The sequence below is a fragment of the Vombatus ursinus genome, unplaced genomic scaffold (genome assembly GCF_900497805.2).
Source record: "Vombatus ursinus unplaced genomic scaffold, bare-nosed wombat genome assembly UNPS02014168.1, whole genome shotgun sequence".
Taxonomy (NCBI): domain Eukaryota; kingdom Metazoa; phylum Chordata; class Mammalia; order Diprotodontia; family Vombatidae; genus Vombatus; species Vombatus ursinus.
This window is the reverse complement of record NW_020953946.1, coordinates 2,555,616-2,583,158: the sequence shown is the minus strand read 5'-3', so window position 1 is coordinate 2,583,158 and position 27,543 is coordinate 2,555,616. Positions and strand designations below refer to the sequence as shown.

General features: G+C 39.8%; 1 protein-coding gene across 3 annotated transcripts; it reads left to right on the top strand.

Moving 5' to 3' along the window:
- LOC114041156 (regucalcin-like) lies at nucleotides 1–27,543 on the top strand. 3 transcript variants are annotated; one of them, XM_027859441.1, is made up of 7 exons: nucleotides 1–340; nucleotides 3,272–3,452; nucleotides 16,209–16,391; nucleotides 19,419–19,634; nucleotides 25,021–25,152; nucleotides 25,568–25,722; nucleotides 26,993–27,543. In XM_027859441.1, the coding sequence occupies exons 2-7, from the start codon at nucleotides 3,290–3,292 to the stop codon at nucleotides 27,041–27,043; spliced, it is 900 nt and encodes a 299-aa protein (XP_027715242.1). In that variant the 5' UTR covers nucleotides 1–340; nucleotides 3,272–3,289; the 3' UTR covers nucleotides 27,044–27,543. The 3 variants fall into 3 exon arrangements, with proteins under 3 accessions (XP_027715242.1, XP_027715240.1, XP_027715243.1); XM_027859439.1 differs by lacking the exon at nucleotides 1–340 and adding an exon at nucleotides 2,881–2,983; XM_027859442.1 differs by lacking the exons at nucleotides 1–340; nucleotides 25,568–25,722 and adding an exon at nucleotides 2,881–2,983.

The window sequence follows — 27,543 nt, the reverse complement described above, 5'->3', positions numbered from 1 at the left end:
TAAAGATAGGATGAATTGGCAAGAATTCCTTCTGTGAACTCAGAGGCTCTTCAAAGCTCAGGCCCCGCCACTCGTACAGGACCGCAGCTAGCCAGCGTCTGAATCTGACTCCGCCTACGTCACCCCCAAAGCAGAGCCCGGATTTTGCTTTCTTTCTTTTTTTTTAATCACGCGCTATTTGCCCAAGCCACCCCTGAGGGGTCCTGCCCTCTGTTAATTCTGCTGTGTGGTGTATTGAAGGGGACTGACTGACTGCCCAGCAGTCACCTGAGACTGAGCTGCAGACAGATTGATTGGATCGGCACTGAAGGGAAATCCCCAAGGCTCTTTACACAGGCAGGTACGCGGCTTAAGGCTTTCCATTAAGTTCCTATAACCCGGCTCCGCCGACTCACTTCTCCCGCAATTCAGACTTTCCTCCTGCAGCAACATTCAGGAGAATGGCTGTCCCTGAGAGAGGGGTGATCTTTAGAATGGATCTTTTGGCCCAATTGTGCAACCAGTGTGAAACATAGAACTTACTGCCAATTTCCCTAACAGCATGTCCTTGCAGGGGAAGGTACCAAAATTGCAAAAACTGCCCCTTGTGTCGGGGCGGGATGGGGGGTGGGGTGGGGGGAGAGGGCAGAGCTTAAGTTATGTTCCTGGAAGTTATCACAAAGAGATAATTGCAAGACCATTTCGGAGTTAATATGCTTCAAGGTTAGTCTTGTTCAGCATTTGCAAGGGTACTGAATCTATAGTCAGATCTCATTTCAAATTCTGCCTCTGAAGTTTGCTTGCTACCTGGGTGAGCAGCTCCAAAGGCTCATCGCCATTTGCCTCATGGACAGCTACGACTAGATGTTCCATAGGCATCTCAAACTCAACACGTCCAAAACAACTCATTATCTTCCCTCTCTTCTGACCTTTTTGACATTACTATTACTCTCCAGATCACCACCATCTTCCCAGTCAACCAGACTCATAACCCCACATGTCTTTCCACATTCACTCACCCCATATATTGTTGCCATATTTTTTTTTTTACCTTCTCATCATTTCTATTTTATGTCCCCTTCCCTCCACTCAAGGGTCTCCACTAGCTTAGGGGCAGCTTTTGTTGTTCCATAGTTTCAGTCTTGTCCGACTCTTCATGACCCCATTTTGGGGTTTTCTTGGCAAAGATACTGGAGTGGTTTGCCATTTCCTTCTCCAGTTCATTTTACAGATAAGGGAACTGAGGCAAACAGGGTGAAGTGACTTGCCCAGGATCACACAGCTAGAAAGTGTCTGTGACCATATTTGAACTGAGGAAGATGAGTTTTCCTGACTCCAAGCTCCACACTCTATCCACTTCGACAGTTTAAGCTGGAGAAGTGGATAGAATGGAGTCAGGGAGACCTAAGTTCAAATGTGGCCTCTGACATTTACTAGTTTTGTGATCTTGGGTAAGTCACTTATTCACTGTTTGCTTTGATTCCTAAATCTGTAAATTAGGATAATAATAACACCTACCTCCCAGGGTGGGTGTAATGAAATCATATTTGTAAATCAGTTAGTACAGTGCCTGGAATATAGTAGGCAATACATAAATGTTAGCTATGATGATAATGATCATGATGAACTGTTACCTTAGTTCTGCTCTCCATGGACAGTTATAATAGCCTTCTAATTGATCTCCCTGCCTCAAGTCTCTGTCCACTCCAAGCCAAAGTGATTTTTAAAACATGGAAGTCTGACCCCTTCTCCCTGCCACAAGCTCTAGTAGTTTCCACTTACCTTTATAGAATCATATAGAAACTCTGTTTGGCATTTAAATCCCTTCATAACCTGGGTCCTTTCCACTTTTCCAGTCTTTTGATACTTTACTCCCCGCTAGCACTTTACAGTTTAGCTTTCACTGGCGTACATGCTGTTCTTTGTACATGACACTCATTATCCTTTTCCATGGCTGTGCCTGAAATGCTGTGCCCTTCAACTCTGCCTTTTAGTGTCCCTGGCTTCCTTCAGCTTATATCAAGTCCCACTTTCTGTCGGAAGCCTTCCTCTCTCAGATACCTTTCATACCTTTCATCTACTGCAAACTTTTACCTTGTTATTGTTGTTGATCTGTTGTTTCTCCCATTAAAATGTAGGCTTTTTGAGGGTAAGCCCTTAGTGTACAGCATATAATAAGAAATTAATAAATGATTGTTGACTGACCTTGGGCTAGTCACTTAATGTTCCTGGGCCTCAGTTTCCTCATCTGTAAGCTGATGGTGTTGGAAAAAAAGGCTCCTAAACTCCCTTCCAGTTCAAGATCTATGATCCTATGAAGTAAAAAGCAATTCATACTTATTTTTTGTTCAATCATTACAGTCATGTCTGACTCTTTGTGACCCCTTTTGGGGTTTTTTTGGAAAAGATACTGGAGTGGTTTTCCATTTCCTTCTCCAGCTCATTTTCCAAATGAGGAAACTAAGGCAAACAGGGTTAAGTGACTTGCCCAGGGTCACACAGCTAGGAAGTATCTGAGGTTGGATTTGAACTCAGGTCTTCCAGACTCCACGCTCTCTATCCTAGCTACCCTAATTAATACCTATGTTCCTAAATTAGTCCTCATAAGTTGGGACAGAAATCACTTCAGAAAGGAGGTGCCAGATTCTGAAGAGAGGGGAAAAACAGAAAGCCAGACCAGGAAAAATTAAACAGATCTGTCCTCTGCGAGGATCAGAAAGACAAATAACCGCTTTAAAGATATCATTGGAAAGAGCCGTTTGATCTAGAAATAAGGGGAAGAGCCAATTGGAAAACAGTTTGCTTTAAGCAGAGGCGATAGGATAAGAGACAAGCTAGCTATTGATCAACATTTATGTTTGTAGTACAGTGCTGGTCCAGAGTATAAAAGGGACTCTCTCAGTCAGCTGCAGCCTTTCTAGAGCCTAACTCCCCTCCGGATTCCTGAGCACGATTTTTGCAACTTTGCTCTCAAACATTTTTTTAAGCCACTTAAAAATCCTCGGTAAGTTGGCTTTCCTTTTCTGCTCTACCCTTGGGGTGCGATGTTTCATGTTATATTGAGACCCTTTTTACTAGCTACTTCTTGTTTTCACACTCCAGATGAGGTCTCCCTGATTCTGCTATGCATGGCCTTCTTTCTGCAAAGTGCCTCATACACTGCCTCTGCCAGCCTGGACATTTGAATTGATTAAAATTGTTTTGAGTTTAGCTGTGATTTTTATGCCAGGTGTTTGAAATCCTGGGTGCCTGGGCATTCATGCGGCCTTTTGTCTGTCTTTGCTGCTTTTAGGGGATCTCTGTCCTGATAATGTCCTCTATTAAAATTGAGTCCGTGATTCCGGACAGCAGCAGGTGTGGAGAATCTCCAGTGTGGGAGGAAAAATCCAATAGTCTGCTGTACGTGGATATTCCATCCAAGAAGATTTTCCGATGGAATTCACTCACCAAGCAAGTGCAGGAGGTTACTTTAGGTGAGGGGATTCTTTATCTAAGAAAAAGCCCATTGTAACAGCTAACCTTTTCTCCTAAAGAGATGACCTGAATACAAAGGTATGTATCTGGGCTTTTCTTCTTAACAATGTTGGATCTAGTTTATTTTAAACTAGAGTTAAAAATTAATCTGCTTGTGCTGGGTATCACTATTTTGATCTTTTGGTAAGATCTGTGGATTATGAACAACTGTTTTCTCCTGCTTTCAGAGGAAGAGATTCAAAGTTTCTAATTTTGAAGCTACTTATATCCCGAAGACTCCAAAAGCAAGATCTTGTCTATGTGATACATCTTTAGATAGTATTGATCTCTGCACCTGATAGCAGGAAAATCTGAGTTCAAATGCTACCTCAGGTACTTACCCTGGCCAAATTAATTGTTATCTGCCTCAGTTTCCTCATCTGTAAACTGGGCAGCTAGGTGGTTCAGTGGATAGAGTGTGGGGCATAGAGTCAGGAAAACTCATCTTCCTGCGTTCAAAAGTTGTGTGGCCCTGGACAAGTCACTTCACTTTGCCTCAGTTTCCTCATCTGTAAAATGAACTGGAAAAGGAAATGGCAAACCATTTAGTACCTTTGCCAAGAAAACTCAAAGTGGGGTCACGAAAAGTTGAACTAGAATGAACAATAACAAACTGGGGATAGAAAATAACACCTAACTCCTAGAGTTGTTGTGAGGATAAAATCAGATAACATATGTAAAGCACTTTGCAAACTTAAAAGTTCTCTATGATGCTAGTTATTATTAGTATTATTAATACTGACTTTATTGGTACAGATCAGTGGTGTCAAATTCAAGTAAAAATGGGCCAGGAAGCCTACATAAGTGTTCCTATGGGCCACATAATTGACTTAGTCTAAAAATGTAATGTTATCTATGTTTTGTTGTCTTTTTATTTTGTTAAAAATTCCCCAGTTATTTTGATCTGATTCGGTCTCTCTACAGGGCTCATGGGCAGCATGTTTGACATTTTAAATTTCCTTTTTTTTATCATGAACTATAACAAACGTGGACATTTCGGTACAAAAAAGAACAGAAGAGAATTGTATTAAAGTATAAACTTCTCAGATACAATTTTTTAAAAAAAGTAACAAAACTGTGTCTCCTTCTGAACTTCGTTCTCCTTTCTGTGCACTTTATTCATTGATGCCATTATATTTCTTTTCTCTATTTTAAGTCTCACTATCACTCTTCACCATCTCCTACCTCCTCCCAGATAGAGTCCTAGGAGAATGCAAAGGGATACCTGAACCTCTCCCTGCTTGTCCTTGTTAAGCTCGATTCTCCTCTGGGTGTTTCTCATAAATCCCCCATTGAGGATATTGGGTGCCTCTTCTCTTAGTATCTGAAAGGAGTTAAAAGCTCACCATTCAAATCAGCATTTTTTACTTGTTATGGATAAGCCTCAAAGAAGAGCATTGAGATACAAAGATTGTTGTGACCAATTCTGTCCTCATGGAATTTTTAATCTACTATGGTGGGGGTGGAATTTATGCACAAATCTTGATAATACACAAATCCCTTCGCTTCTTGTGAGAGAGTAATAGACATTTATCTAGTGTTTTAAGGTATGCAAAGCACTTTACGTTCAGTATCTCACTCAATCCTTAAACCACTTTCTAAATTAGATGCAATTATCATCCCCATTTTGCATATAAAAACTCTAGGTTTAAGAGAAGATAAAATGATCTTAAGTCTTTCCTGGGCTAAGTATTTGAGGTGGGGTTCCAACCCAGGTTTCTTCCTACATAAAGTCTGGCAATCTTTCTGCTTTCCATGGTGACTGAGAGGTGTAGAGGTCCCGGGAAAGGGCTGTGAAAAATTGAGGGGGAGGGAATGGAGTGACCCAGAAAGAACACAGGAAGAAGGTGACATCTGAATTGGGCCTTGAAGGAAGAGAAGGACTACTACCAATGGAGATAAGGAGTGTGGAGGAACTTAGAGCCTGAGGAGGAAGGGTAGAGAGGAATGTGTGTGCAAACCCAGAGAGAATTGGGAATAGACTCAATGATACAGAGTAGATAAAACACTGAGATTAGGTGGTAACAGACTAGATTAAGGAAGACCTACAACCTACCTGGGTTGGGATTTTATTTGGCAGGCTATAGTGGTTTTAAACTGTCATGTCCAGTTGCTACCTTTTTGAAGTCCAGATACATCGTTTCTTAGCAAGACCTGATGCATTGAAACATGGATTTATAAAAGAATTCTTTAGCTATTGAGCTCCCGTGGTACTTTTAAGTATGATTAAATTTATACTTATTTGATTTACATAGAACTTTTCCAGAACACATTTATTTGGAGGTGGTGAAAAGGCTTGCAATTTTATGACCAAAATGCATTTATGTATGCATTTGATGCATGATGGTTGATGAGCAGGTGGTGCAGTGGATAGAGCCCTGAGACAGTCAAGAAGACTCATCTTTGGGAATTCAAATCCAGCCACACTTACTAGCTGTGTGACCCTGGGCACGTCACTTAATCCTATTTGCCTCCGTTTCCTCATCTGAAAAATGAGCTGGAGAAGGAAATGACCAACCACTCCAGTGGTCTGGATAACAACAAAAAATAAATAAATAAATAAAAATCCAAGGTTGATACCTTTAATTTGAAGCCTGTTATTATTTCATACTATTGCATTTGCCAAAAGACATTATTAGAAATTGTTATAAGTGGAGAGAGGTCCTAAAGTTCTAATAGGAATCCCTAACATTTTTGTGTGGAGAACATATTTTTCATTTCCCTAAACCCTTGAGATCACCAGGGTTTGGGGAATGAGGGGAAAGTGGTAGAGTGAGTGATGGTGCTAACAGTTTAAATCCCTTAACAGATGTAGGGAAGGGTATGCCAATGCTACTCCCCCAACCCCAAATCTGAAATTACAGCAGACAAAAGAAAGGGGGTGGTGGCAATTGACTTCATGATTTACATCTTTAAGCCTCAGCTTCTTCATCTATAAAATGGTTTTATTGGATTAGATGGCTTCTAAAATCCCTTCTAGAGACCAGACCATGATGCTGTAAATCTACCTGATAAGTTTTAGAGATGTACTCACAGGTCCCTGCTGGTTGAGGATCCCTGATCTCTGATTTTAGAGACAAAGCTTTCCAATAATGAAGGGGTATAGTCCTAGACCTGACTTTGGGTGTGGTCTCTGACTTTTCCAAGTTATGTGACTCTGAGTAAGTCACTTAACCTCTGTCTGTCTCAGTTGCCTCATCTGTAAAATATGGATAATAATAGCCCCAACCTTCCAAGACTGTTGTAAGAATCAAATGAGACAATGTGTCCAAAGTTTTGCAAACTTTAAAGAGCTATACAAATGGTATTTCTTATCATTGATGAAAATAACAAGCACCTTTACATAGTGCTATAAGGTTACCGAGGATTTTATTGGGTACAGCCCTGTGAGGTAAGTAATGCAAGTGCTATTGTGGCTGAGTTGTGTCTGACCCCGGGGTTTTCTTGGCAAAGATACTAGAGTGGTTTGTCCTTTCCTTCTCTAGCTTATTTTACAGATGATGAAACTGAGGCAAACAGTGTTAAGTGACTTTCCTAATGGCCGCACAGTTTGTGTCTGAGGCCAGATTTGAATTCAGGTCCTCCTGACTCCAGAGCTGGCAGTCTATCTACTTCACCATCTAGTTGCCTACAAAATAAAAAATTTTTAAATAGGGATAATAGCACTTGCTATTGTTACTTGCTAGGGCAACTAAGTGGTATAGTCACTTAATCCTGTTTGCCTCAGTTTCCTCATCTGTAAAATGAGCTGGAAAAGGAAATGTCAAACCACTCCAGCATCTTTGCTAAGAAAACCCCAAATGGGGTCGCAAAGAATTGGACACGACTAAACAACATTATCCCTATTTACATTTGAGGAAAATGAGGCTCCAAGAGACGGTCATCTGTCTGTGTCACTAAGATAGGAAGGGGCAGAGCTGAAACTCTGACTCTGAAACCAGTCAGTGCTCAATCTTAAGACTCTAAAGAGATACTAAAATCTCTGAGGTCAATGAATGAGAATGGGTCTTACTCAGAAGAATGAGTTGTTCTCTGGAAGTTGAATTTCAGTCAAAAAAAAATTAATTGAAAAGGATTTGGCTTTATGACATCTGCTGTCTTGCTACTTTTCCCAAAAAGCAGAGCAATAATAGCTTGCATTTATGTAGTACTGGGGCAGCTAGGTGGTGCAGTGGATAGAACACTGGCCTTGAAGTCAGGAGGACCTGAGTTCAAATCCAGCCTCAGACCAAACACTTGACTCTTACTAGCTGTGTGACCCTGGGTGAGTCACTTAACTCCAATTGCCTAAAAATTAAAAAAAAAAAATTTTAAAAAGAGTTGACTCATTTATATAGTACCTACTATGTGTTAGGCACTGTTCTAAGTGCTTTACAAATATTATCCCATTTTCTCTCGCAACAGTCCTGGAAGATAAATGCTAATATTTTCACTAATTTCATAGTTGAGGAAACTAAAGGTTAAGTGACTTGCCCAGAATCACATAGATAGTAAGGGTCTACTGCTGGATTTGAACTCAGGTCTTCCTGACTCTAGACCCAGTATACTTTCACACAACCTAGCTGCTTGGCATTTTTTAAAGCTTGTGTTATGTATTTTCTTAATTTAAAAAGTTTTTGTTTTTATTTTCTGTTTATCCATCATTCTGAATGTGTCCCTTCTACTTCCCTCCCAAACAAGCAATCCCCTTGTAAATTTTTTTTTTTTTGTGAGGCAATTAGGGTTAAGTGACTTGCCCAGAGTCACACAGCTAGTGAGAGTTATGTATCTGAGGCCAGATTTGAACTCTGGTCTTCCTCAAGAGGTCAAAAAAACCAACATATGGACTCTTTCTGACAGTACCTGCAATATTCAATGCCTGTAGTGCCCCACCTCTGCAAAGGAGGGAGGGAAGATGTAACATTAAAGCACAAAACTGGACTATGACTCATGGGACACCTAATTTTCACCTGAAATTTGAAAATCAAAGTTATACCCCGTAATGTGTTAAGTTTGCCATTTTCTTTTTAATGTTGAGGGCCAGGTGGAGACAGGTTGGCATTTGTGCATGAGTGTGCACATGCACACTCACGTACTTCATTAACTTTGACATTATGAAGTGTGTCTATGTATGTATGTTTAAAAATATATTGAAAAATATTAATACTATACTCTGCATTTAGGTGCAAACCTAATAGAAACATTTTTTATTAATTTCTCAGTAATCTAAATTCCACCATTGTCTGCTTGAGAGAAATGTCCAAACAGTTCTCTCATGTCCTCAGACATCCCTCTAACAAGATATTTTGAAGGAACACGGGAATATTAAATGGGGCAAATTTCATAATGTGATAAAACATAGTTGTGTAGTTTAAGGTTAATATTTCACTTCATCTGGGGGAACAATAGTCACATCTTTCAGGAACGATGGTGGAAAATCATGTCCTTCAAACCATTTAAACCCACATGATACCAGGGTTCTCCTGGGCTGGTCACAGGTGACCTGAGGTAATTAAAGAGACTTCTTCCCTCTGATCAATATCTTAATCCTTGCTAGGGAGGGGAGAAAGATGTACAGCTCTTAGGTCTGTCTTCAGTGGGATCAATTTAGAGCCCTTTGGCCTTGTCTGGCAGTTCTAATTACTTCAGGGAAGCAAAGGGAAGCAAGACATTGTTTTGTGATCAATAAAGACTGATAAAGGTTTCAGATTAGTCCTAAAGCTTCAGAATCAGATCATTTTAAAATGCTTTCTTAATATTTCTAAAAGTAGGAAAAGGGCCTTTGCTTCCACACATATATAAGTATGCCTATCTACATAAAATAAAACAAAAGCATAAAATATTCTGGAACAGAGGAGCTCTTTCTAATTCATTCTAAAGCAGATTGCTGCCCTTGAGCAAAATTTTAAATGAAACCTGTCAGCTACTTCTTTGGGGGCCCTTTTCCTCATTAGATAATAGAAATAATAACAATAACTAGCATTTACATAGGACCTTGAGGGGTTCAAAGTATTTTACAAATATTATCTCATTTTATTCTCACAACAACCCTAGGAGGCAAATACTACTGGCAGTATTGTCCCCATATTACAGTGGAAGATGGAGACTCAGAGTAAATTGTCCCATAACAAGTAAATGTCAGACATGGGACGAGAACCTCTGACTCCTTAAGTCCATCAGTCACTTCCTATTATACCCCTTCCACACCTCTTTCTGGCCTCTAGCCAGGAAACCTGCTCCCAGGAAACACTGAAGTATAGATTAAGCAAACAGAACTTAAGGCCACTAGAGATATTGGCCTTTTAACCAGAGATGGAAGCTTTAAATCCAAGAAATACAGTTTTTAGCAGTAGCATTTCAGGTATCAGCTGGCCAGAGGGAGAGGTTTTGAGGTAATGAAGGGACCCACTGGGTCCTGAAATTACACCATAGAATAGTAGACTATTTACCCTACTAGGCCCTAGCCTGCTTTTTTATAGGTCTCATAGTGCAGGGAAAATAGTTGTAGACTGGGAAGAAAGAGCCTCTACAATCACTCCGTCACTAAGATTTGTTACCGCAGATAGGTACCGTAACTTCTCTGTGGGCAGCTTCCTCATCAGTAAAATGGAAATAATAGTTAGAATTTGGAAATACCTTGTATAAATGGGAAATGTCACTGTTTAATATTTTAATTTGCAACTTGTTGCCATACAATTAGATCTTTCTTATTAAGTGATAATATTTCCCTTGGTCAGATTGTCTTTGGAACATGGAGAAAAAAGGGAGGGCTCCCCTACACCGCTCTTCTCCAGCACAGAAGCAAGTAGCAAAGTTGGACATGTGTGTGAATGAGCTAAATCAGGAACTATGTACAAGTAAAGAAAACATTATGTTTGTGATATCTTCACAGTAGATTCCAAAAAAATGAATGAATAATTTCTCTCTGATTTTCCCAACCAACTCCCCAACCCATATGTGTGTGTGTGTATGCATGTATATACACACACATATATATATAATATATATATGTATGTGGGTATATATATTTTTTCTTTCTTTTTATTCCTTTCTAGTCTCTTATCTATCATCTGTCTTCTTTCTCTTCTCCTTCTAGATCTCTTAATGCTATTGTACTATGCCTCACCACCCTCATCATCTACCTCTTTCTTGGCCCAGCTGCCCTAGAGCTCTGGCCTCAGACTAAGGAAGAGTTGGGTTTGAATCTTGCATTAGACATTTAACAGCTGTGTAATTCTATTTAAAAGTAAGTCACTTCTCTGGACTTTAGTTCCCCTGTTTGTAAAATGGAAATAGGATTTGTAGTACCTGCAACTTCACAGAGTTGTTGGGAGGATCTAATGTAGTCATCAATGTATTTAAAATGCTTTCCCAGCGTCAAAGTGCTGTATAAATAAATGTTGAGTACCCTATCTGTCCCTTCATGGCTCTTTATGAAAGCAGTTTTACTTCCTTGTTAGTGTGTGTGTGTGTGTGTGTGTGTGTGCGCGCGCGCGAGCGCGCAAGCCTGCCTCCTAATACATGTGCTCATGGGTTGGGGGTAGATAAGTTGGCTTTCAGTTTCCTCATCTGTAAAAAAAAAAAAGAAAAAAGAAAAGAAAAAAGGATAGGAGATGATTTCTTAAGGTCCCTTCCCGATTTAATATTCTACAATAATCTTTTTTGCCTATCCCTTTGTCTTTTCCTTCCCCACCCTAGTGGCCTTTTCCCTCCTCTCATGGCTTTGTTATTATGGGAGGACTCTCCTTCTTGCAGTTCAGAGCTGCTAACTAATGGGGTCTTTACAACTTTGTCCCACTACCCCCTGTTCCATGTTTTTCTAGGTTTTTCTTTTTCCATGCCAATGAATGAGGTCAAGGAGCTGCTTTGAAACTTGTTCTTTTCTTGTGGTCAGTGGAGATATTACAAGACCACTGTGCCCCAGATAAGGAGAAGGGAGGAACACCAAGGCACCATCCCTGGAGATTAGACATGACAGCAGACACTTCTGAATAACATGACCTTTGTGGGGGTGGGTGTCATGGCCTGGCAACTGAAGGACTGAAAATGTAGCTTCTGTGATGATATAAGATGAGTGACAGCAAGACTGGGAACACCAAAGTGGAGCTGTCTGATATGAATAGCTTTGTATGTTTGAGGGCTGGAGGGGGCAGACCCTGTCTTGGGGATCTCAGACCACAGTAGTGTGTGCTTGTAGTTTACTGGTGTTAGCTATTATTTTTCTACTGTCTTGACATTCTTCCTTTTGACCACTGGGATATGATCAATCCTATAAACCCCCAAACCAAAACCCCTGGTTGTAACCACTGGTTACTACTTCTTATGTGGTCCAATAGATAGAATGCTAGACCTGAAGTTGGGAAGCCTTAATATCTGACATCAGATACTTACTAGCCATGTGTTCCTGGGTTCTGCCTGCCTCAATTTTCTCATCTGTAAAATAGGTATCAATAATAGCCCCCCCCACTTCCTAGAGTTATTGTGAGCATAAAATGAAATATTTGTAAAGTGCTTAGCAAATCATAACGCACTATATAAATGCTAGCTTGTGTTATTAGGGAAAGGAATAAGCATTTTTTAAGTGCCTAAGTGCTGGGCCCTGTACTTAAGCACTTTATAGATATTATCTCATTTGATCTCATTTAGTCAAATGATATCATTATTATTGTTGTTTCTGAGACAGAGGTAACAAGAGGTACTAAGTCAGATAAATGATGCTACCAGCTATGACTGTTTATGGGGGTGGATTGATGCCATAGACAGTCAGGTTCTAATCACTTCTACCTTGCCCTTGGTCAAGGACCGGGCATTTTTTTTTCTGCAATAATCCTGCAAGATAGGATTTAAAGAGTACCTGAGGGTTTGCAAAGCATTTTTATCTCATTTGGTCCTTACAACAATCCTGTGAGTTGGAGGTTTTTATCCACATTTTGCATATAAGATTTATTGATGTGTTTTGTTTTTTTATATTGTATTACATTTTACATTACAATTTCCAGATGAAGAAACTGAAACAGATTAATTGACTTGCCCAGGGTCATTGTATCTCTGAAGCGGGATTTAAATTCTGGTCTTCCTGATTCCAAATCCATCACTCTTTCCTCTGCAGCTATGCCCTCCTCTTATGGCCCATTTTACAGATGAGAAAACTGAGGACCGTAGAGAGGTTAAGTGATTTGATAGAGTCACACAGTGAGTAAATGTCAGCTGAGATTTAAATATGAGTCTCCTGGCTCCAGGTCCAGTGTTTACTCTTTTCATCACTCAGTCTCACAGGTAGGCCGAGTGGAAGCATTGCATTATTTATCCATTAAAGACCTATTGCAGTGCCTCCCCATAGCAAGAAGTGATGCTGGAATTCTTGAAAGCTCTGCCCACGAAGTTCCAACTCTGGTAGTGTTGAGGTTTAGGGGTGCTGGGACCCCAAAATCAGATCCTGCCCAAAAGAATTTGACAGAAGCCTTCTTTCAGCCAAAGACAAAGTTTATTATAAGAACATCTGTCATATTGGGCAGACTCTTAAGAAGTCGGAACATTAGTGAACTATTGACTAGTTTATAAGAATCTGAGTACCTTAATGGAGACAAGATGGATCTTATATACAGAAAGACTTTGGGAGGGATCTAGGAGTGGCCAAGAACTCTATGAGTTAATAAAACTCCAGGGACCTGGACCAACATGGCCAAGGGAGAATGGAGCCTAGATAGGGTTAAGAGTGGGAAGTGGCCATAGAGAGGTAAGACAATGGACGGCTAGGCTAGGTTAAGGGTAACCAGAATTGGGAGGTTGGGTGTAGGCAATAACAAAAGGCCAGTTGATGGGATTATAGCCTTAGGCGAAAGTCAGAGATTTGGCCCTGTGGGAAAGTCTAGGGTTTTACCTTTTTGGGGTCTAGAGCCCATCCCCATCAGTAGATCTTACCAAGCTGGGAACTTGTGCTGATTTAGTTCTTTGGTGTATGGTGTTGAGCATGGGCCTGTTTGTTAGTAGATTATGTGTTATTCAATGGCCAAATTAAATGCAGAGAGGCTTCTAACTAAAGATTGGTCAGTCAATTGTTTTTAGCCTCAGAAGCTCATGAAAACTTTTTCCTAGGGTGCAGAAAGTTGTAAAAATCTGTACTTAAAGGAGAGAGTCTTCAAATCAGTGAAGTCACGGGTCTTTTGGAACTGTTTGTGCCATTTTGGTTGAATGAAATAAAATGGTTTCTGAAATTTTTGTGGCTTCCTTCTGTTTTTCTCTCCAACTTGCTTTGTTTTCATAGGTATAGTTATCCCTTCCACATTGCGACTTTCCCCATCATGGTTTCAATATATCGAGGGTTGGCATAAGAAATTAAATGAGAATTTTTAGGGAGTTTTGTGGAAGCCACAGATGACGCACAAGGCCAGCAGACAACACAGAAAAAGTTTAGAAACTCAGAAATGCATAAAATATATGTATGTAGTATTGTATAATATTAACATATTTTATCTTTTAATACCATAGTAATTCAGACTTCTTCTCTGGTACAAAGGGTGGGCCAAAAATTTTATGCAGATTTTCCAGATAGTGGGGGTGCTGCGTTCCTAACCCACCCCTCCCCACCCCCCACAATGTGGAAGGGTTAACAGTATTTGAGTTTCTCATTGATTAATATAAATTTCTCTTGCTCCTTTTAAATTGGGACAAAATTTCACATCTACAATGGTAAAGTTGTCTTAAGCTGTAGACTTTTTCTGGAGGTGGAGAGTAGGGCAACACATTCCTTTTGATTTATCAGTAATACAAAAATGAAATGACATCATGCCTGCTCTTAAGGGACTTATAATTGGAGAGATTAGGCACATAACACCTGCAAATAAAGGATGCAAGACAGAATGTGATAGGAGCCAGGTACGTCCTTTATTTAATTTGTTTTGTCCCAAACCTGGCTTGGCCTTTGTTGTCTATGGAGGTTAATAAAAGTAGTTAATGCTGTTGGGGATGACCATGATGAGGTTAACTTTATATTTACTATGGATTCTTTTTAAGATAACTGGATCTTTATTTATGTTGTTTTTTTTTTTTTTTGTTGTTGTTGTTGTTTTTGGCTAGGCAATGGGGTTGTGACCTGCCTAGGGTCACACTGGATCTTTATTTAAAAACAATCTTTAACCAAATGTAAGCAAACTTGAGCAATGTTATCAGTCATTTTATATTAGGAAATGGCATTTCTCAGTGTGGACAGTCAGGCTGATATGTAACAATCTGTAGATCAAGAGAAAGTGCCGTGCTAGGTAGAGCTGATTCTATTAGTATCAAATGATAAGAAATTAACGTGTTTATCTAAGGATATTCTTGTGTGATCAAAGATACTGTAGTCAATACAGTATGGATATTAGAGTCAGGAAGACTGAAGCTTCTATCCCACGTGACCCCTAGATTGTTGTTGTTAATTTTCAGTTGTGTCCGACTCTTCATGACCCCATTTTGGGTTTTCTTGGAGAAGATACTGGAATGGTTTGCCTTTTCCTTCTCCAGCTCATTTTACAGATGAGGAAACTGATGCAAACAGTTAAGTTATTTTTCTCAAGGTCACGCAGCTAGTAAGTGTCTGAGGCTGGATTTGAACTCAGGAAAATGAGTCTTCCTGATTCCAAGGCCAGTGCTCTATCCACTATGCCCACCTAGCTGCCCTTATTCTTACTTTACAGACGTAGAAACTGAGGTTTTATTGATTTTAAATGACTTACCCAGTGGTCATGGGCAACTAGATGGCACAGTGGCTAGATCACTGGCCTTGGAATCAGGAAGACTCATCTTCCAGAATTCAAATCCAACCTCAGACACTTACTAGCTGCGTGACCCTGGGCAAATCACTTAACTCTGTTTGTCTCAATTTCTTCATTTGTAAAATGAGCTGGAGAAGGAAATGACAAACCACTCCAGTATCTTTTCCAAGAAAAACCCAAATGGGGTCATGAAGAGTCAGTCATGACTGAAAAATAACTTAATGACTTAACAAAGTGAGAATGGTAATAGCTTCTACCTCATAGGATTGCCGTAAGTCTCAAATGAGATACAGTAAGTAAAGAGCTTTGTAGACCTTAAAGTGCTACATAAATGTTTTATCATCATTATTCACTTACTGATAATTTTGCTGATCAAACAGATGTTGTTAAGAGGCATCCCATTATGGTAGACTGAGCACTGGATTTGTATTTGGAGTCAGATTCTGGCTCTGCCCCTTATTACCTGTCTGACCTTGAGTAAGGTATTTAACTCTTCTGGGCCCCAGTTTCTTCATTTGTAAAATGAAAGGGTGAGAGTAGATGACCACAAAGTCAATGTCTAAATCCATTATCCTGCACTCTTCTGGGCCTCAGTTTCTTCATTTGTAAAATGAAAGGGTGAGAATAGCTGACCACAAAGTCAATGTCTAAATCCATTACCCTATAAAATAGATGTTCTCGGAGGTTCCTTCCAGTCTACAAAATTCTTCACAATAGAGCTGAAACAAGAACCTAGGCTTGTAGTTCTAGAGCCAGAAGGCCCCTCAGAGGTCTACTCATTTTTGATGAGAAACCTAAGGCCCACGGTCATTGCACAACTTGCCCTGGGTCATGTAGGTAATAAGTGCCTGAGATAGGAGTTGAACCCCGGTCTTCTGTCTCCCAAGCCAGTGCTCTCTCCACTCTATCACTGTTGGACGTTGGGCGTTTTATTTGTTCTGACTTTCTTCTTTTGATGGTGTGTGTTTGTTTTTGCAATTACAGATAGTCCGGTCAGCTCCGTGGCCATTCGACGGTCTGGTGGGTATGTTGCAACGGTAGGGACTCGGTTCTGTGCTTTGAACTGGGAGGACCAATTGTTGACCGACCTGTGTTCTGTGGATAAAGATAAGAAAAACAACCGATTCAACGATGGGAAGGTGGATCCGGCTGGGAGATACTTTGCCGGTATGATTTCTGCTTTTTGACCTTTGCCTTTCTGTGTTTCTAGGAAAAACCTTGATTACAATGTGTTGAAGAGAAAGAAAATACCGTTAATGATGGGCTTTCTCTGCTAAAGCCTCCCTCAGCCGGGTCATTGAGGCAAGGAGGTGGCCCCGGGTTCTCGGAGGCCCTGTGAGCATTCAGAAACGCTAGGAAGGCCTACCAAGCAGGAGAAAGCTTTGCAGGCAGGCCTACCAGTGTATTCACTGGGGACCGGCCCGGGTCAGTACAAAAAGGTTTATTATCGGGGGATGTTTTTCTGGCTTACAACAACTTCAGGAAGACTGTTTGCTAAGGCACGGATGGGTTACAGTCTGTACTTATTAGCGGATAGGGTGTGTGTAGTAGTGGTGGTGGTGATAGTGGTATTAGTAGTAGTAGTAGTAGTTGTAGTAATGGTGGTGGTGGTGGTAGTGTAGCAGCAGCAGCAGCAGCAGCAGCAACAGTAATAGTGGTAGTCGCAGTAGTAATAGCTAGTAGTAGTAGTAGTGGTAGTATTCAGGGTCAATACTTGCCACTTGTTAAAAGAAAGGAGGGAAAGAATTGACAATACAGTCTCTCTCTCTCTCTCCATATATAATATACATACATACATACATACATACATACATACATACAGATTATATAACGAAAAATTTACTTTCTCATTCTTGATTATTAAATAATACTATGGGAATCTGTTGCCTTTCTACCTTTTAGACAAGGAATTTCTGGTAGCCCAATTTAAAGGGCCTGATAGATCATTGTGATTTATTTTCATGGCCGTCAGTTGAATAATATGACATAAGTATGGGGTGGAACCAAAGGCTAATTTTAATAAATATATACCTATTTTTAGTGGGGAAATCTATTATTGCAAAGACTAGTTTTCTTTTCAGTAATGTAGCAGCAAGCTCAGTGGGATAGGGATAGGCCTTGGGCCTATGATTTCACTGGTACAGGGAACTCCCTCTGCTGGGGTAGGTTGACACTTTCTCTGCAATTTATAGTCTTGGAGAGTTGCCTAGAGTGCTAGATGCTGAGAGGATCAGTGACTTGCTCAAGAGTCACACAAACTGTATGTGTCAAAAGCAGAATTTGGAATTCAAGTCTTCCTGGGCCTAAGGCCGGCTTTCTATCTACTGTGTCATGCTTGTTTAATAGGAGCACTTAATAAATACTTGTTGAATCAAGGACCATTGTTTTTTTTCAAATGACAGTATAGGAATTGAAGCTTTAATAAGTCGCTACAGTAAAAAGAAATGTGTATATATAAAACATATGTAGATATAATATCTTATATAGATTTATGGACAGACAGATAGTTAATAATATTTCTCCTCTGTCACTTGTTCCCCAGTAGAAACCATAATTCTGAGCACTGCCTTCTCAGTTATTATGATTTTTATTAGTGTTAATAGTAAAACTGAAAGGTAGTGTTGCATAATGGACTGAGGATGAGCCATGGTGGCCGGAAGATCTGGGTTCCAGTCCTGTCTCTGAAACATGGGCTGGGCAAATTGTTTAACCTTTCAACTCTCCAAAAGAACCTCCAAGACCATAAACTGTAGGCAGTTTCCTGCCTGCATTAGTGGACGGTGACTCTACATTGGGAGTTTCCCAGACCAATAAACTCACAGCTCTAGATAAAAAAAAAAAAATTAAAATTAAGAACCCCAGATTGGCATCCATTGAGATTCTACATGATTTAATTAATGAATCGAAATCCTGTCGAGGGGCAATTTCAATACTGAGTATTTGGTTGCCAGGGATGGGGACTAGGACATAGGAGTCATTGCCAGCTCAGCCTTTCTCTAGAATAAGAGTAGTTCTAGGCCTAAGATACTATAGGTTCATTCTGTAAAAACAAAGTTGGATCTATGTGTCTCCAGGGCTCCATTTGTTAATAAATATAAGGTACCCAAAGGGTCAGAGATCTGTGCTGGTGTTTTGTTAAGCTGTAGTGTGAGCACTAACAATTATCCTCTTCTAAGAAAGATGCTAACAAGAGTTAGTATTTATATAACACTTTAAGGTTTGCAAAGTGCTTTACAAATAACTCATTTTATCCTTACATCCCTAAGTGTTGTTATTGTCCTCATTTTACAGATGAGAAAATTGAGGTTGACAGAGGTTAAATGACTTGGCCAGGGTCACACAGTTAATAAATGTCTGAGGCAGGATTAGATCTGAGATCCCCTGACCTCAAGTCTGGCACACTCTTAATTGTGCCACCTAACTTGTCAGTTTCGGTTGTTTATCGAGAGATGCCATGGATTCTTTATAAGGCAGGGGTGGGGAACCTGCGGCCTCAAGGCCACATGTGGCCTTCTAGGTCATTGGGTGCAGCCTTTTGACTGAGTCCAAGTTTTACAGAACAAATCCTTTTATTAAGGGGATTTGTTCTGTGAGGTTTGGATTCAGTCAAAGGGCCACACTTGAGGACCTAGAAGGCCACAGGTTCCATTAACCTGGTCTAGGGGGTTATCAAAGTGTTCATAGCTACAGATGAAGTGGACAGGAGAAATGAAATGGGTCTAGAGTCGAAGGTTTTTTAAAATACATGCAAAAATTTATTCAGAAACTGGTCAGTTAAAGACATCATTAAGGATTCCTAGCTCTTGGGTTGTTGGTGGATAGGAGGACCAAGGACTGGGACAGATGGAGCAAAGTTCCTGGGGAGAGTTCAGAAGAATCCAGCCAAAAACCCAGGAATCTTGTCTGTTGGCAGGGCAGAAACATTCCCCTACTTCTGAAAGGTGGCCTGGTATGGAGGAAAGATTTGAAGACTGAGGGCCTGGATTGAAATCCTAGTTCTGCTTTCTAGCAATGTGACCCTGTTCCAGTCACTTAACCTCTCTGCAACTCAGTTTCTTTATCTGTAATATTAGGGGGCTTGACTAGGGGCACTCTTAGGTCTCACCTAGCTCTACATCTGTGAGCCCATGATGTTTATCTACCCTGGTGGCAGAATGTATTATGGCATTTCTCATAGCCTTGTGATCTTTGCAGGTACCATGGCAGAGGAGACTGCCCCTGCTGTGCTGGAGAGGCACCAAGGTTCCCTGTATGCTCTCTTTCCCAACGGCACTGTAGAGAAGTACTTTGATCGTGTGGACATCTCGAATGGTTTGGATTGGTCCATGGATAACAAAATCTTCTATTACATTGACAGCCTGTCTTACTCTGTGGATGCCTTTGATTATGACTTACAGACAGGAAAAATTGGTATGATTATTTTTGCCATTGTTTAAGTCACCTCAATGTTATTACTTTCTTCTGCAGCGGGACAGTCACAGTCAACCTTTCTGCCCCAGGTGTCAAGGCCAGACTCAATTGGATACGATCTAAACAGCTTTCTAATATTGTGGTGATATGGGTCATTATTATACAGATTTGGATAGAGGGCAGGTCAACCTATATCCCTTTAAATAGGGGTCAGTGGGTTGTAAAAAACAGGAACTTGGGGGGCGGAGCCAAGATGGCGGAGGGAAAGCAGTGGCTGTCTTGAGCTCTCCCTCAAACCCCTGCAAATACCTATAAAAAATGGCTCTAAAGAAATTCTAAAGCAGCAGAACCCACAAAAAAACAGAGTAAAACAAATTTCCAGCCCAAGACAACCTGGATGGCTGATCAGAAAGGTATATCATGCTGGGAGGAGAGAGGAGCGCAGTGCGGCATGTGGGCGCGCAGGCTGCAGCGACCCTGGACAGGCCTCAGAGGACTGAATCGCGGGCAGTTGTGGCAGTTTCCAGACTTCTCAACCCACGAACACCAAAGACAACTTAGAAGATCAGTAGGAAAAGTCTGTGACTGCAGTGAGAGAAGAAGCTAGATCTCAGCTGCCCCAAGGGCAGCGGCTGGCTTCTGAGCTTCTGGCCCACAGACTGAGGAGGAATCTAGTGGCTGATCAGAGGGGGATTGCAAGGATCTCTTTGCCAGGGCTGAGGCAGGAATCTCTTGCTTTACCAGTGCTTGGATCTGGGTCTCAGTTCTGAGGGGTGATCCTGGGGCAAGAAGGAGCGCTTGCGTGGTGGAGCTTGTAGTGTCTGTGGAAAGGAAACACCTAGCCCCTTATCATAGCACCTTGGAAGAACTGAAAATTTTCAGGTCCCTAAAAGTATCTCTGAAAACAGCTGTACAAACCCCCGAAGCTTGGGATAGTACATTCTCCACATTGGAAACAGACTCTTACCTTAACAAAGGGTTTAAAACTCAAGTAATTGATTGGGATCATGAGTAAACAGTGCAAAAAGAGTCAGACTATATTATCTTACTTTGGTGACAAAGAACATCAAAACATACAACCAGAAGAAGACAACAAAGTCAAAGCTCCTACATCCAAAGCCTCCAAGAAAAATATGAATCAGTCCCAGGCCTTCGAAGAGCTGAAAAGGGATTTTGAGAAGCAAGTAAGAGAAGTAGAGGAAAAACTGGGAAGAGAAATGAGAGTGATACAAGAAAATCATGAAAAGCAAGTTAACAGCTTGCTAAAGGAGACCCCAAAAAATACTGAAGAAAATAACACCTTAAAAAATAGCCTAACCCAAAGGGCAAAAGAGGTCCACAAAGCCAATGAAGAGAAAAATGCCCTAAAGAACAAAATTGGCCAAATGGAAAAGGAAGTCCGAAAGCTTACTGAAGAAAATACTTCCTTAAAAATTAGAATAGAGCAATTGGAAGCTAGTGACTTTATGAGAACTCAAGACACTGTAAAACAAACCCAAAAGAATGAAAAATTAGAAAACAATATGAAATATCTCATTGGAAAAACAACTGACCTGGAAAATAGATCCAGGAGGGAGAATTTAAAAATTATTGGACTATTTGAAAGCCATGATCAAAAAAAGAGCCTAGACATCATCTTTCAAGAAATGATCAAGGAAAACTGTCCTGATATTTTAGAACCAGAGGGCAAAATAGAAATGGAAAGAATCCACCAATCTCCTCCTGAAAGAGATCCCCCAAGGAAAACTCCTAGGAATATTGTAGCCAAATTCCAGAGTACCCAGGTGAAGGAGAAAATATTACAAGCAGTCAGAAAGAAACAATTCAAGTATTGTGGAAACACAATCAGGATAAGACAAGATTTAGCAGCTTCTACATTAAGGGACTGCAGAGCATGGAATATAATATTCCGGAGGGCAAAAGAGATAGGATTACAACCAAAAATCACCTACCCAGCAAAACTGAGTATAATTCTTCAGGGGAAAAAATGGTCATTCAGTGAAGTAGAGGACTTTCAAGAATTCTTGATGAAAAGACCAGAGTTGAATAGAAAATTTGACTTTCCAATATAAGACTCAAGTGGAACATGAAGAGGTAAATAGGAAAGAGAAATCATAAGAGAGTGATTAAGGTTGAACTGTTTACATTCCTGCATGGAAAGATGATATTTGTAACTCATGAGACCTTTGTCAGTATTAGGGTAGTTGGAGGGAAAAAATTATACGTGTGTATATAGATATAGATATAGATATAGATAGATAGAGGGCACAGGGTGAGTTGAAGATGAAAGGGTCATATCTGGAGAATAAAATTAAGGGGTGAGAGAGGATTATACTAGGAGAAGGAGAAAGAGAAAGGTAGAACGGGGTAAATTATCTCACAAAAAAAAAACCAGAAAAGAAAAGGCTCTTACAGTGGAGGGGAAACAGGGGAAGGTGAGAGGGAATGAGTGAATCTTATTCTCATAGGATTTGACTTAAGGAGGGAATAACATACACACTCAATTGGGTATGGAAATCTGTCTTACCCTACAGGAAAATAGGAGGAGAAGGGGACAAGAGAGTAGGGGGATGATGATAGAGAGGAGGGAAGATTGGTAAAGGGGCTAATCAGAAGCAAATACTTCTGAGGAGGGACAGGGTCAAAAGAAAGAATAGAATAAATGGGGGGGTGGGATAGGATTAAGGGAAATAGAATTAGTTTTTCACAGCATGTCTACTATGGAAGTGTTTTGCATAACTGCACATGTATAGCCTATATTGAGTTGCTTGTATTTTCAATGAGGGTGGGTAGGGAGGGAGGAAGGGAGAAAATTTGGAACCCAAAGTTTTAAAAACACATGTTTAAAAAAAATGTTTTCATATGCAACTGGGAAATACGAAATATAGGAAATGAGGTATAGAAATCTATCCTGCCCTACAGGAAAATAGAAGGGGAAGTGGGGCGGGGAAGGGGGGGAGATAGCAGGGAAAGCAGACTAGAGGAAGGGGTATTCAGAATGCATGCCATCTTGGGTTGGGGGGAGGGGCGAGATGGGGTGAAAATTTGGAACTCAAAATCTTGTGGAAGTAAATGTTGAAAACTAAAAATAAACAAATTTATTAATTAAAAAAATAAATGTGGGTCAGTGAATACTCTTCATTGTAATGCTGGCTTTTTATGCAATAGTGAATGAGTGAAGGACTACAATCTTATTAACACACTCACTACTAGCTATTGGTTTTGTTGTAATATTAAACTATACTCTGGGTATAGCATAGACCCAATACCTAAGTGGTATGGAGAGGACATAGAGGCTCTTCCAGTAAAGTACAAGGTCTGGAAAGTCCTGCCAAAGTAGAAGGATTTTGAGTGTGGAATGAGGGATGAATTGTATGCCTTTCACATGGGCAGCAGCTTAGCTAACTTTGGAGAAGCTTATAAATCAAAGGTTCAATATAAGGTCATGAATATGTTTGGCTATAATCATTCACAAAAAACCATCCACTAAGGTATGGATGGATTATAGTCTGTGCAGGTGAAGGGTAGTACCCACACTGATGAAATCCTGCATCTTTTTGAAAGATTGGCAAAAGTATAATTTAACTTGCTTATATTATAGAGGTTAGGGACTGTTGACACCAGCTTTGTGCATTGGGTTTCTATTGGATCTGATTCTACCAGTGTTCTACCAAAAGATGTATTAAGTTAAGACACATGGAATTTTGAATACTGTTATCCCTTCCATATTCTGACTTTCCCCATTGTGGTTTCAATATATCGCAGGTTGTCATAAGAAATTAAATGTGAATTTTGGGGGTTTTTTTGTGGAAGCTGCAGACATCATGTGAAGGCCAGCAGACACAGAAAAAGTTTAGAAACTCAAAAATGCGTAAAACATGTATAAAAATGTATAATGTCAACATATTTTGTCTTTTAATACCATAATAACTCAGACTTCTTCTCTGGTACAAAGGGAAGGCCAAAAACTTTTATGTAGATTTTCCAGATCATGAGGGTATTGCTCTCCTAGTCCCTGTGACGTGGAAAACATACCTGTAAAGAAAAGATATCTAAAGTTAGATTGTAATGATTTTCACATGTTGACTAGCCCCAGCCAGTCAGTTTAGCTTTAACAGTCTCTCAAAGATAGGAGAATTAGGTTGAAATATTCTGGTTCTATAATTAAAATAGTGGGGACAAAAATTACTTGGATATATTTAATTTTAAAAAAATTAACAGTGTTTATTTTCTCTCCTTTCCTCTTCCCCTTCCTTTTTTTTTTTTTTTGAAGAAAAAAAAGAAAATCTTTTTTTTATCAAATAACACAGTCAAGTAAAACATTCTTGGATGTTTGAAAAAAAAAACTTTTCAGGTGTTGATACCTTTAGGTTATTTTGCTACTTGGATGAATTTAAAACGCAACATTTAAAAAGAAAGATTGTCCTACTTGAAAAGCAAGACTCTACTAGAGTCTCTTACTGAACTCAATTTTGTTTCTCAAAAAAACCAGAATTCTCTTTTTTCTGATGTACTTCATTAGAAAATCTGCCAGCACAGATGTCTTACTCTAAAAATAAGGCTCTTGACATATTTTTTCTCCTTTTCTTTCACATGTCATATTTGATTTTTTTTTTTCGTGTTGAACCTTTATTTGACTGTAACCATATTCTGAGTTCAGCAATATGCAGTCCCTGTAAAGCTCACTTGGGCTCTTGATTCTCTGAGTTATTTAAACCAACCCATTTTTGGCTTCAAAATGTACCCCCTATACATAAATATACATTTGGCTTATTCAATAAATACAGCCTCACACACTTGGTCTCTAAAAAGTGCAGTAGTTTGTCAAAACAACAGTTTGCACACAACATTAATTTTGTGTTTTTGTTGTTTATGTGGGTCAGATTCAATGCATTTCTAGACTAGATTTAATTTAAATATCTATTCTGTGAATAAAAAGTCCACAAGAAATATTCCACTGGGATGCACAGTTTATAAACTATCAGAGTCTGGGCACTTGAATTCAGATCAATCTTAAAAATGACTTTCAGTATTTTAGTAAGAAATCAATTATAAGTTTTTCATAATTCATTCCATTACCATTTTTCTTTTCACTTCTAGAAACTGCCATAAAACGATGACTAAATAAAGTAAAAATAATAGAAATAAACATACCTGAACCTTTTTCTATCTGTTCTCTCCACCCCTCCCCCAAAGAAATGGTTTTGAAAAAAAAAAATCTCATGTTATCCTATCCATTTGTCTCCTAGAATTTAAATTCCTTAAGAGTCTGGACCATGTGACAGATGGAAACAATACGTGATTGATAATTGATACATTTTAGTAATAAACCATAGCTATGGACAAACTGTGATACTCAGCACTGACCTACATATTCCTACCCTAGCCAACCGCAGAAGTGTGTACAAGCTGGAAAAGGAAGAATACATTCCGGATGGAATGTGTATTGATACTGAAGGGAAGCTCTGGGTGGCTTGCTACAATGGAGGGAGAGTGATCCGCTTAGATCCAGAGACAGGTAGGCCCACCATAAACTTATTTGTCTAATGAGAATGTAACAGAACAGAGTGGAGTGTTTACTTTACAGATGGAGTAGGAATTTATCATAAAATTATTATTATTATCATTATTGATAGAACAGCCTTCAAAATAAGGACCTTAGACTTTACAGCTGACAAGTCTTGATTCTACTTCCTTGGGATCACATGAATCCACTCTCAACCATATCAGTCCCTTACTTAAGAAATTTCTCTGGATTCCTGTTGTCTCCAGAGTGAAATATAAACTCATCCCGGATCTTCTGGCTCCAAATCCAGGGGTCTTTCTGCAATGACCCTGTCGTGGTTATCTCTCTGTAAAGAAGGATGGCCAGTTATCACAGCACTTGCATAATCAGTAGAACAGAATTTAAAATAACGTCCTTTGCTAACCAGGAAAAAGACTTCAAACAGTAAAGCTACCTGTTGAAAAAACAACTTCCTGCTGTTTTGGAGGAAAGGATTATTCTGAATTATATGTGACCTCTGCCCGGGATGGCCTGGATCCTGATAAACTTGTAAGACAACCGGAAGCAGGAAGGATTTTCAAGGTGATTTGATTTTTTTTTCTTTATTCCATGAAAAAGAAATCTTTCCCAAATATCAAAGCAGTTGGTATCCTTTCTTGTGTTTCCTGTGTTTGGAATACAGGGTATTCCAAAAGTTTTAGCTTTAATAATGGCTTAAGACTGCACTAAGACTTTTGGTACATCCCATCTGGGGCATTTATTTACCCAAATTCTTAGTCTGTCCTTCACTAGAGGACAAATAAAGGACATTATTATTATTAAATAAAAGTGACTCAATTCTCAAAGGCCATGAAAGCAAAGCACTTTCTCGAGCAGACTCTCCAAGCTAGAAAGACTGTTTGGGTATATTGGGCACAGATCAATCATTCAATCAGCTTTAAGTTCCTGTTATGTGCCAGGCAAATACCCTGAATCCCGAATATGGCACAGTGACCGATAGGTTCTGTGGTTTGATTTTATGTTTATGGAATGAGATGTTAGTGTGGATATTCAGGCTCTTATGGTAAACTCTCATTGCACCAAGACAAACAACAACAGAATCCAAAAAGTGGAATTTTGTCGATGACCGGAACCTCAGAGTTCATCTGTCAAGTCAAGTCAGTGAGCATTTATTAAGTACTTACTACATGCTAAGTACTGTGCTAAGCGATGAGAATACAGATAAAAACAGAAATTAAAATAGTGCCTGCCTAAGGAGCTTGTATTCTAATTGAGGAATATAACATGTAAAAGGAGAGTGAGGAGAAAAGGTAGAGAAGGTCTGGGAGAGGCAGAAATGCAGCGTGGGGAGGAAAGAAGACATAGGTGACCTGGGCCTACTCCTTAAAATGGAGGTTCTGGGAGGAAGTAGCCAGTAAGAGAGAGGGGCCAAAGAGGTGGATGATCCTTCCACTACGTGAAATCTGGTGCTGGAGTGGGCTTCCAAGGTGAAAAGATTTCCGGGGCATTGCAGATGAGATCCCTGGAGACTGAAGCCTGGAGAGGAATGAAGAACAGCAAATCCAAGTTAATTGCCAGTGACTGGTAGCAGGATTTGTGTCCTGTGAATAATGAAGTCTGATTATGCCTCAGATTTTACGAGAGATACCTAATTTAGTAAGTAATACCTTTCTTTAGGATAAGGGAAAACATTTAAGGATAATGTTAGAGTGAAGATTAAAACAAATTCTTGTTTCTATTCAGGAAATATAAAAATTATTTGAAAGACTAATCATGGATGGGTTTTTCTTTTTCCTTCTATTCCAAAACCTTTTTTCTCCCTGCCCAACCCCCTTTTTTCTCTTTTAAACAGATAACTGGACTTGGTGTAAAAGGAATTGCTCCATATGCCTTTGCTGGATAAATCCTGAACCCACACTGGCATAATTTTCACAGCCTTCTCCTTTTGCTGGAATCCTTTGGCTGATTTTGGATTCGAGTAGAGTTAGATCAAGAAGAAAATATCAAAAAATGATTTTTTCCTGAAGATAAAACAATAGCTTTGGCTGGTTTCATCTTTATTTGGAACAATATCCAAGGGTCACTTGGAGTTGAAGAGTCTTTGGGGCTGGTTATTTTTGCCCTGCCAAATGAAGAGGCCGAAGAGCACCTTGTGACATGAATGTATCATATCTCTTCATGGGCAATCATATGAGGCTTCATCACTTCTGTCACTACACTGCAAAATCCTCAGTAAAGAGTGCTAGGAAAACACCAAGGATTTATTCTTCACCTATCAATTGACATGTCTGCCTCCCTTCTAAGTTCTACTTGAAGAGGGACCACATCTATTCTTCTGTTTTGTCATAAAAAGATCTAGGACATCATCCATACCCATACCCAATAAATATCAATCTACTTGCC

Excerpts from the sequence above, each read along its gene's own strand:
- LOC114041156 (XM_027859441.1), top strand. The coding sequence starts at position 3,290 with ATGTCCTCTATTAAAATTGAGTCCGTGATTCCGGACAGCAGCAGGTGT. Across the intron at positions 19,635-25,020 it reads CTTACAGACAGGAAAAATTG|CCAACCGCAGAAGTGTGTAC; the intron begins GTATGATTATTT and ends TTCCTACCCTAG. Across the intron at positions 25,153-25,567 it reads CCGCTTAGATCCAGAGACAG|GAAAAAGACTTCAAACAGTA; the intron begins GTAGGCCCACCA and ends TTTGCTAACCAG.